Raw genomic sequence first — 11,675 nt, 5'->3', positions numbered from 1 at the left:
TTAAGTGTATTGAGTAGCCTGGACGGTGACAAGAGAGGAATAAACAGGACAAAATTTTTGCCATCAACACACACCCACACTATCACAGCCTGGGTAGCCGGGGCAGCCCCTGCAGATCTGTGTTTAAGGACTTCCACCCTCCCTGTCTCACTGTGCTCATGCGTGTCCTTCTTGCAGACTTGCAGTGGCTCAACGGGAGCGAGTAACAGCAGCACATGGAGTGACTTCTTCCTTATGGGCCTCACGGATGACCCTCAGCTCCAGCCCCCCCTCTTTGTCCTCTTCTTCTTCATCTATGCCTTCACGGTGGTGGGAAACCTGGGCCTGGTTACCCTCATAATGGTCAGCCCCAAACTCCACACTCCCATGTACTACTTCCTCAGAAACCTGTCCTTTCTTGACTTCTGTTATTCTTCGGTCACAGTCCCCAAAATGTTGATAGGATTTTTCTCTGAGTGCCAAAGCATCTCCTTCTCTGGTTGTGTGATGCAGACAGGTTTCTTTGTTATCTTTGCTGCAACTGAATTCTTCCTCCTGGCGTCCATGGCCTATGACCGCTATGTGGCTGTCTGCAACCCTCTGCTCTACCACATTACCATGTCCCCAAGACTCTGCTTGCAGCTAGTGCTTGCCAGCTATGCAGTGGGCCTGATGAACATGGTGATTCTCACGACCACAGTTTTTCATCTGACCTTCTGTAAGTCCCATGTCATCACCCACTACTTCTGTGACATCCTTCCCCTTTTAAAACTCTCTTGCTCTGACACACAGATCCTCCAATTTTTCCTCTTTGCCTGTAGTAGCTTTAATGTGACTGTATCCTTGACAGTCATCCTGGTGTCCTACACATATGTCTTCCTGGCTATTTTCAGAATCCCCTCTGCCACAGGCAAACACAAAACATTCTCCACGTGTGCTTCCCACCTGACTGCTGTCAGTCTGTACTATGGAACCACAGCGTTTGTCTACTTGCGTCCATCCACTGAGTACTCACTAGGTAAGGGCAGTCTGATTTCTGTCTTCTACACGGTGGTCATCCCCATGCTCAACCCAATTATCTACAGTCTCAGGAACAAAGATGTAAAGGAAACATTTGGGAACATCTTCAAGAGGACCCCTCAATTCTCTCTCCCCTTACCTAGATTTTCATGATGTCCAAAGGAAGGCAAGGAGAGGGAGGGGACATATTTCTGACCATTGTCCTTTTTTCAGATATTTGTCTAGAAATTGTCCACATTATATTCCTTAAATCCTCTTCCCAATTCTGGAAGTTAAGTATTATATTTATTTTTATAGGTGGGAAAGCTGAGATTCTCAGAGGCTTGCTGCTTAGGGAAGGCCACATAGATTGTAAGCAGTGGAACTTGGATATTGATTCAGGACTGTCCGATATTCAAACTCCATTCCCAACATGTACCACTGTTTTAGCACAAGGGAAGATGCTACCTTCTCTCTGTACTCCCAAAATGCAGGGTTTCTGGTTATTTTCATCTTTGGAAAATCATGTCTCTCAAATTTAGAATAGATGCAGCCTCTGAAGAGGCACAATGAATTCTCTACCTGTGACTTTGTTCCATGCGTAATCAGGTCAGTAAATTAATTTAATACTTATTGTATATAATCCCTTACTAGAGAAATTGGTATTAGGGACCCCAAGGACAAAGGCTATGCTCACTCCCTTTTGACAGCTTCCAACTCAATAGGGAAGTCATAAGATTCCACCCAGAAGATAACAAACTCTGACTTTTTCTTTAAATTGAAGTTTTTCGAGTGTTTTCTATGTGCTAAATTCTGAATCAGTTATCTCATAATCCTCCCCAAAACTCTGCGAGGTAGGTACTATCGCTCCCAATTTATAGATGAGAACAATAGAGCTACAAAGAGTTAAGTGAGTCATTCTTTGTCATACTAGTAATAAATAATGAATGCAGGATTTGATTACTCATGTCTTTGAAAGATCTTATGTTATTTCCACTCTGATGTATCACCTGCTCAATTTCCTACTGAAATGGCTGCCATATATTCAATTGTAGAGTACACTCACTGTATTACTTATAAGAAATTATGATGTGCATATGAAACAAATTTACTAAATATTAATATGTTAAGCATTCTAACTCAAGGAGTTAGAAAAGAACCATTGAAAAAATACAGAAGAAAATAAGAGCAAGGAAATAAATATCACAACAGAAATTTATAAATTAGGATGCAAAACTCAAAATGCTTTAAAAAGTCAAGCTTAATTTTAAAACCTTAAACTAGGCAATATTCAGATAAAATTGAATCAGGAAAACTAAATCAAGACCTGAATATTATTGTTAGCAATGAATATGGATACACAACTAAATAAACATTATAGATACTTCAAATAATTATATGGTATAAAATATTTGATGGCAATAAATATGAAAACTTTAATGAGATGGACAAATCTTTTTTAAAATTTTATATATTTTTTACATCATTTTTCATTTTTGTACAATGTAGGCATTTTCATCTTGGTTATATTTTGATCCTACTCCCTTCTACCCTTCTGTAGTGTGTCTCTGGTTTATAGTTGCTTGTTGATTTTGATTTTTACTTTATTATAATTAGTCTTTTTCCTGATCCCTTATTTAGATTTTCTAATTTCCTGCTATGAGTGAGACCATCCGGTATTTTTCTTCTTTCTGGCTTATATCACTGAGCATAATCCCTTCCAGATCCATCCATGTTGCTGCAAATTACATGAGTTTATCTTTTTTGATTGCTGAGTAATATTCCATGGTGTATATGTACCACATCTTCTTGATCCAGTCATCTATTTTGGGGCACTTGGGGCATTTCCATAGCTTACCTATTGTAAATAGTGCTGCTATAAACATAGGGGTGCAGGTGCTCTTTGGAATTGATGTTTCTGTGTCCTTTGGGTAAATACCTAGGGTTGGAGTCACTGGATCATATGGAAGCTCCATCTTTAGCAGGTTGAGAAATCTCCACACAGCTTTCCATAGTGGTTGGACCAGTTTGCACTCCCACCAGCAGTGCAGGAGAGTTCCTTTTTCTCCACATCCTCGCCAACATTTGTTGTTGCTAGATTTTTTAATATGTGCCATTCTCACTGGTGTAAGATGGTATCTCATTGTAGTTTTGATTTGCATTTCCCTGATGACAAGTGATGTTGAACATTTTTTCAAATGCCTGTTGGCCATTTGCATTTCCTCTCTGGAGACGTTTCTTTTTAGCTCTTCTGCCCATTTTTGACTGGGTTGTTTACTTTGTTTTTGTTGAGTCTCGTCAGCTCTTTGTAGATTTTCGTGATCAGTCCTTTGTCATTAGTGTTGTGTGCAAAAATTTTCTCCCAGTCAGTGGTGTGTCTCTTTGTTTTGGTTATTGTCTTTTTTGCTATACAGAAGCAATGAGATGGACAATTCTTTTTTTTTTTTTTTTTGTGGGAATCTCGCCGGCGGCCAGGGAATAAACTAGCGCTGCAGAGGCTGCGGGTCGCACCCCAGTGCTCAATCGCTGTGCCACAAGGGGAGGCCCATGAGATGGACAATTCTATAGAAATAGAATCAAAATTTTATATGAATAGGCCATTAATTACTGAAAGTAAATTAGTAACTGACCCCTGTGCCACCAATACCACATGGTTTCATAGACAAGTTTTATCAAAATATCAAAGAAAAGACAGTATTTATTATATAAAATAAAAATATAATATTTTCAGAAAACAGAAAAGACATGAAAAGTTCCACAATGCCTTTTATGAGATTAGGAAAATCTTGATATCCTAACCAGACAAGCTTGTTAGAAAGATAAAAAGTTATATGCCAATCTCACTTTTGATAAGACTCTCAGAAGCCCTAATTAAAATATTAATAAGATGAACTCAGACAAAGTCTACAAAATGATACAATATGATCTAGTGGGCTTGATTCCTGAAATTAAAGGATATTATAACTTCAGATGTTCCATCACAAGTCACTACATAAGGTGATTCAAGAGAAAACAGTTTTATATGTACTCATCTTGATAGATTCAAAATTAAAAGAAATTCAACACTTCTTTATAGGAAAAAAACCTCTAAACAAATCAAGAATAGAGGGAAAGGTTTAATCAAAAAAGAACATCTACCAAAAATCTGTAATATGTAAAAACTTTGGAAACATTTTTATTGAACAATGAAAGAAGGGGATACACGCTCTCCAAATTACTATTTAACATTGTGTTGGAGAGAGAACTGTCAATTCAACAAGACAAGAAAGTAGAAATAGATTAAACACTGGAAGGAATTAAATGTCACTACTCATGGATTATCTTATTGGATACAAAAAAACCATAAAGAAATTATTTTATTCAGGCCAATCATTTTAACTAAGGGAGTTCATCAGTGTTGCTGCTTGAACTTTAGGGAAAATATTTTTGTAATAATCATTAATAATCCTATACAATACAAAAAGAAATTAGAAAACATAACTTTTTCAAAGCTACCATTCACTGGCTAATATGAGAAAATCTGACAGTATCAAGTATAGGAAATGTTGAGAATATGAGACAATTAGTGCAACTTACATGTGTTGCTGGTGAGAATGCAAAACAGTATAGCCACTTTATAAGACAGAGCAGCAATTTCTTACAAAGTCAAAAATATACTTACTATATGACCCAGAAATTCCACTCCTGGGAATTTACCCAAAAGAAATGAAAACATGCCCACAAAAGGCTCATCATACGAATGTTGGTAATAGCTTTTCTCATTGTGGTCATCACTGGAAAACAACCGCAAGCTGGTGCATGGATGAGCAAAGTGTGATCGTCCACACAATCTCCAGCTCGCGGCAATGTAAAGGGAACTACTGATTCCAACCAAAACATGGTGAACGTCGAAAACATTATGGAGAGTAAAAGACGTCAAGAGCAAAGGTCCTAAAAAGACACTGGAAGACATAAAAGAAAATCGTTGATTTGAGAAATAAAGCATTTCTATTTGTATATTAAACTCTCTGTTACGTAGAAATGTACAGAGTGTAAAGGAGTGAGTGATGTGAGAAACATTCACTGGCTAACCAATTTAATACATATTATTGTTAATGCTGCATTGATTTCAAATATTCTCAAAATTAAAAAAAAATTGGCCATAGTTTTTGATGTACCTTTTCAAAATTAATTTATTTTTAACTGAGGGGATTCTGGGCTACCCCCATCAGGTATGACCACCATAGTGCATCCGCCAGCAAATCACCATCGTCCACCATTCGCCAGAGACCATTGTACTTCCTCCCTGCTGTGTCCTTTACCTCCCCCTCTGCCCCCCGTGCTTCAGATCTGTATTTAGTTTTCAGTTTGTCTTTTCTGACTATTACTTCAGTTAATCCTTCTGGTATTTATCTTTCTCCTTCTGATTTATTTCATTCAACATTACTTTATCAGGCTCCATCCCTGTTGCTGCAAATAGCATGAGTTTCTATCTTGATTGCTGAGTTGTATTTTAAAAACCTCAAATGTGCCATTTTGCCCATAGTTACTAGAGAATCTAGTTTTGAGAAAACAACTGTATTTTAATTGTGACTGAGGTTTTTTAATATGACTAATAATATATTTTAGATAAAAAGTTTATAATACAATATATCTCATAGTCAATTCATTTCTTCCAACTGTTTGTAAAACATCTCAGTACTGACTACAGGTCCCCAAACTCTCAGCATGAGTGAGTAAAAACATCCCTTTGGGGCTGGCTCTGCTCGCTGCTCCAGCCATCTTGGACGTCACAGCTGCTTAGCCCCTGGGCTTACTGTTCTCAGCATCTCAGGAGACCAATCAAGAAGACAGAAACTCTGTTAAATTAATGATTCTTCCAATTACACAGACATGGCCAAGTCCAGAGAAGTGAGGGGGGCGGTATATCTAGAAGCTTAGTTCCAGACTCTTTAGTGTTATGGACACATGAACGTTTCCTGCCGCCAAAGGAGCATCTGAAGGAGCCAACCACCAATGCTGCTCTGAAGCATTTTGGATGAGTTCAGAAAAAGAAAGTGGCTGCTGAATACTCATAACATCTAGAGACATTCAGAGAAGAGAGGTGGGTGATCACAGACAGGGGTGTGTGTAGATGGAGTTTATAATGTTCCACAAAACCAGTCATCCCTAGTTAGCCTCTACTTAGGCTAGACTTCCAACTGGAGACAGCAGTCCTGGGTAGAATTTAGAAGACCCGGGTTATATTCTCACAGTATTGCTGAGCATATTTGTGTATCCTGGATCTTTGTTTGACTAGAAGATTCCAGCCCATAATGTCAAGTCTTCAGAAAGGATTTCCCTTCCATACTACCTAATATTCCCACTCTATTCCATTAGTTTGATTAATTTTCTTTATGATTACATTATTCTAGTTTTTAAAAATTTTATTCGTTTGTTTGCTGTCCATCTCTTCCTTTAGATTGCAAAGTTTACGAAAGTGCTCCTAGTGCCTAGTATTGCCCGGAATACACCAAATATCCAGTGAGTATTAGTTGAATGAATGAAGGCTTGCATGCCCGAGAACAAGGCACCTCTCTCTTCCATAGCTCTTGATAGTGTACTCATCTTGATAACAAGGAAAGGATAGATTTGCAAATGCCCTGAAAAAAATTTAATAATAATCTCTCATTTTAAGACTGTATTTAGAAATGACAGCATGGATAAAACAGTAGCATTAGAATATTGCAAACCTCATTTAAATGTAGATTCTGCAGTGGAGTACTATGAGAACTTGAGCCAGGCATTGGAATACTCCAAGCTTTGACTACTTTGTGGCAAGGCAGTAATAATTATAATTGATACTGTAATTGATATCTGATAATGATAATGGTCATTTTTCATGACAATAGATGATACTTTGCAGGGGAGTTGAAATAAAATGCTTTATATCAATCACCCAACAAAATAAGTAGCATTTATTTGGTACTTCATTATTGATAGCCATTAATATATTGAGGATAATATTTAAAGATTTAACAGAGAGTAATGTATGCTGTGAAAATTTCAGTTCCCAAGTGTTGCCCAGTAAGATGATTTAAATAGACCACAAACAAGGGTCCTCCCTGATGGCACAGGAATTAAGTCTCAGCAATATCAAGCTTTCTGCAGCCACTGCTGCCTGAGTTCCACCCCTGGCCAAAGAGCTGACCTACATGACCTAGCAGACCTCCCCTGTATCGCTGGCTACTCCCCTCAGCAGTGTATTTCAGGGGATCCGCCTTTTCTTCTCCCCACTCTGTCTCTGGTGAATCCTCTCACCACCACCCCCAACTCTAGCCTACACAACAGCGTTTGCATGCATGAACAAATAAAAACAAATCATAAAGAAAAATAGAACACTAACCAAAAGCAGACAGCACATCCTCAGAGTAACTGAAGGGCACTGGGCATTAACTTCAGTTTGCCTCATGCTAATCTAGTTTTCTCCTCCAGGGTCTGTCTCGGAACCCACAAGAAGATGGAGACCAGTGTTGAGAAAGTCAAGGTGGGCTGGCAGGTGCCAGGGTTGCACTCAGGGAGAAGGGAACTCCTGGGCAGCAAGTTAACAATTGTCATGGAATTTTTTTTAAAAAAAAGTATTGGGCTCGCACAGTGCATGCTTCCTGACTATATTTACACATCACAAAGCATTTCCTAGAGACAATTATTAGATCTGTGCAGCAATCCTGTGAGATCAGAAGAGCAAGTTTTATTTATTCCCAGTTCACTGATGAAGATCCTGTGACTCAGAAAACACAAAACTGTATAGAGCTAAAAATCATATGGGCAGAACTCATACCCTGGTGGAAGACTCTAAATCCAATGATACAAATCCTTCATATGACACTGTAGTTGTTCTTCAGTATCTCAGATCCCAAGCAGAAAAACAATATTAAAATAAACTACAGTCAGACTTTGAAAATCTCCCTGATTTATAGAAAATAAAGACATGACCCTAAGCAGAATTAATGTTGCAATGAAGGAACTTCAAGTGAAGCCCTCCCCTGTGCCTTATGAGGACAAAGATTCCATGTTTCTAGAGGCTATTAACTCCCCAAAGTGAAAGAATACTGTAGACAGAGCTCGGAGTTCCAGGTCTGGAACTTACACCAAAACCTGGAGCAGGTATGGGCAATTTCCTTCCCCTTTTGAGGCCACAGATTTTGGGTTTTCTATATTTAAAATGGTATTAGATGAGAGAATCCAAGTAGTCACCCTCTTAACTACCTCAACACACTAGAGAATTACAATTCAATAATTATTAACAGGAGATCAAATAATAAGGAACACCTAACAAGGGGCAAGTGTCAGAATCTCCAAAGGGCCTGCTGTGGCTTGAACAAGCCAACTACTGATTGCTAATCATATGACTGTGTTTTGTAATCTTAATACTAGCTAATAGTTACCATGTGCTTGGTATGTGCCATTGTGCTCATTGCTTTACATCAATTGTCTCATTTTATCCCCAGATAAAATTAATAAAGCCAGAAATATTTGGTATTGTATTCATAAAGGTGAGGAAAGTCAAGCTCAGACAGGTTAAGTAACTTACTCAAGGTCACACAGCTAGTAAGTCCTAGAGTAGGTTCTGATTCCCTTATAATTGACCCTGGACCTTGTCCTCTTATTCTCATGTGCTGTTGTACCTAAAATACACAACTGGCAATGAAGGAAGTAGTAAGTTTCTCTAGTCCTTCCCATGTCTAAGATTCGTATCCTTCACTGAATGCTCACTCTCAGCTTAGCTGAGGGTAGAATCAGGGATAGGAAGAAGGGTGTGTAAGGAGGAAGTAAATTGGAATTCACTGAGTAGATATTTTTATATACCCACCATCACCTTTCCGGTCCTCATAACCAGTCTTACAAGATAGGTGCTGTTTTTTGGTTGTTTTTTTTTTTAATTTGAGGTATAATTGACAAATGATATTTTAATTTCAGCATAATAATTTGATATTTGTTTGTATTATCCCTGTTCAGAGAGACACTCAGAGACATTTAGACACTAGTCCAAGGTCACAGAGACCATAAATAGCACTTTCAGATCCTTTCGTTTGACTTCAGATACTATTGAACCTTTCAGTGCATCGAATAGCCTGGAGGGTGAGGAGATGAATGAGACAGGATGAAATTTTTGCCAAGTCAACAGACACCATGTCACAGCCCGGGTAGCCAGGGCAGCCCCTGCATCTCTGTTTAAGGACTTCTGCTCACCCTGTCTCACTGTGCTCATGCGTGTCCTTCTTGCAGACTTGCAGTGGCTCAACAGGAACAAGCAACAGCAGTACGTGGAGTTACTTCTTCCTTATGGGCCTCACGGATGACCCGCAGCTCCAGCCCACCCTCTTTGTCCTTTTCTTCTTCATCTACGCCTTCACGGTGGTGGGAAACCTGGGCCTCATTGCCCTCATAATAGTCAGCCCCAAACTGCACACTCCCATGTACTACTTCCTCAGAAACCTGTCCTTTCTTGACTTCTGTTATTCCTCGGTCACAGTCCCCAAAATGTTGATGGGGTTCTTCTCTGAGTGCCAAAGCATCTCGTTCTCTGGTTGTGTGATACAGAATGCTCTCTTTGTGGTCTGTGCTGTCACTGAGTTCTTCATTCTGGCATCCATGGCCTATGACCGTTATGTGGCTGTCTGCAACCCTCTGCTCTACCACATTACCATGTCCCCAAGACTCTGCTTTCAGCTAGTGCTTGCCAGCTATGCTGTGGGCCTGATGAACATGGTTTTTCTCACGAGCACAGTTTTTCATGTGAGCTTCTGTAAGTCCCGTGTCATCACCCACTACTTCTGTGATATCCATCCCGTTTTAAAACTCTCTTGTTCTGACACACAGATGGTCCAATATATCCTCTTTGCCTGTAGTAGCTTTAATGTTTCTGCATCCTTAACAGTCATCCTGGTGTCCTACACATATGTCTTCCTGGCTATTTTCAGAATCCCCTCTGCCGCAGGCAAACACAAAACATTCTCCACGTGTGTTTCTCACCTGACTGCTGTCAGTCTGTACTATGGAACAACCATGTTCATCTACCTGTGTCCCCCCACTGAGTACTCAGGAAATAAGGGCAGTCTGATTTCTGTCTTCTACACGGTGGTCATCCCCATGCTCAACCCAATTATCTACAGTCTGAGGAACAAAGATGTGAAGGAAACATTTGGGAACATCTTCAAGAGGGCCCCTCGATTCTCTCTCCCCTTACCCAGATTTTCATGATGTCCAAAGGAAGGGAAGGAGAGGGAGGGGACATATTTTTGACCATTGACCATTTCTCAGATATTTGTCTAGAAATTAACTTATTATGCCTTGAATCCTCTTCCAATTCTGGAAGTTAAGTATTATATTTACATTTTTATTAAAGATTTATTTATTTATTTATGCATATAAGAGCTGGAGTACAGGCCAGAGATGCAGGGGTGACAGGATTCACCAGAGACAGAGTGGGGAACAGAACAGGCAGAGTGACTGAAATACACCACTGAGGGGAGCAGCGGGCGAGACAGGAGAGGTCTGCTGCGCCATGTGGGTAGCTCACTGGCCGGCCGGGGATCGAACTCATGCTGCAGAGGCTGCAGATTGCTTCATAGTGTGGTGCTTAGCCCCTAGCGCCACCAGGGAGGCTCCCTATATTTACATTATATTGGTGGGAAAACTGAGAACTCAGAGGTTGGCTGCTAAGAAAGGACACATAGATTGTACATAGTGGAACTTGGATATCAATTCAGGACTGTCTGATACTGAAACTGCATTCCCACTACACTCCCTATTTGAGCACAAGCGAAGATGCCACCTTCTATCTTTACCCTCAAAATCCAGGGTTTGTGGTTATTTTACTTTTGGGAAAATCATGTCACTCAAATTTAGAATAGAATCAGCCTCACTGTCTTCTTGGCACTTTAAGGCCAGTGATTGAAGCATACACTCATCTTATACTCCTAGACTGCCTTATTCCATTACACATTTCTTATGCCCATATACTGCTTCTCTACTAGTCTGTATGCCATGGACAGCAGGACAAAGTTGTCTCAGACTATGTAACCACTTTGCTGGTGGGAAACATTGCTTCCAATAAATGTTCATGGGAAGAATAATAAATCACATGTAGTGTATCTTTGGTTTGTGCCATGGGTATTTTTTCACTTCTGGACCCACTGAAATGTCTACAGGCTTGTGACTAATCCACCTTCCCCACCAGGGCTTGCGTTTACTAATATTACTCTGATGTACAAGAGTAATAATGACCAGCACCTCTGGGTTAGTGAGTACTTACGCACCCAGTACCTGTTGTTTTGAACCCAATGTCCATCTCATTTATAGACAAGAAACTGAGGCTCTGAAAGTGATAGCAAGTTAACAGAAGTACAAGAAAAATATGTTTTTGTTCAAAATTAAGTACACACCACCCTCAGGAACTGATGAAGCAGTTACTAAAGAATATATAATATTAAATAACACAATTATGAAAATTGAGCAAACACACATATACATATTGAATCCTAGGTCCTCCAAATACAGGGTAGTCATTCTTTTCCATCATATCTGAAACCTTTACAAAATTATGTTACAAGTCAAATAACAAAGAAATTTTCCATAATTTCAAGTGAGCAGTATTGCTTTAATATTCTTCTCAGACAAAATGCAGTAAGACAGAAGTTGATTACAAAAATAGACCTCTATATATTTGGATTAAA

General features: G+C 39.4%; 2 protein-coding genes across 2 annotated transcripts; both read left to right on the top strand.

Moving 5' to 3' along the window:
• Positions 1-234: 234 nt before the first annotated feature.
• LOC311187684 (olfactory receptor 5T9-like) lies at positions 235-1,152 on the top strand (the record flags this gene model as incomplete). The annotated part of the gene is made up of 1 exon (XM_084259012.1): positions 235-1,152. The coding sequence occupies one exon, from the start codon at positions 235-237 to the stop codon at positions 1,150-1,152; it is 918 nt and encodes a 305-aa protein (XP_084115138.1).
• An 8,130-nt stretch (positions 1,153-9,282) lies between these two features.
• On the top strand, positions 9,283-10,200 carry LOC311187683 (olfactory receptor 5T9-like; the record flags this gene model as incomplete). The annotated part of the gene is made up of 1 exon (XM_084259011.1): positions 9,283-10,200. One exon carries the CDS (start codon positions 9,283-9,285, stop codon positions 10,198-10,200), a length of 918 nt encoding a protein of 305 aa, XP_084115137.1.
• Positions 10,201-11,675: the final 1,475 nt, after the last annotated feature.

The sequence above is a fragment of the Talpa europaea genome (assembly GCF_964194135.1).
Source record: "Talpa europaea genome assembly, chromosome: X".
In the NCBI taxonomy this organism is placed as follows: domain Eukaryota; kingdom Metazoa; phylum Chordata; class Mammalia; order Eulipotyphla; family Talpidae; genus Talpa; species Talpa europaea.
The sequence above is the reverse complement of the archived record's forward strand: the minus strand, read 5'-3'. Positions and strand labels throughout refer to the sequence as shown.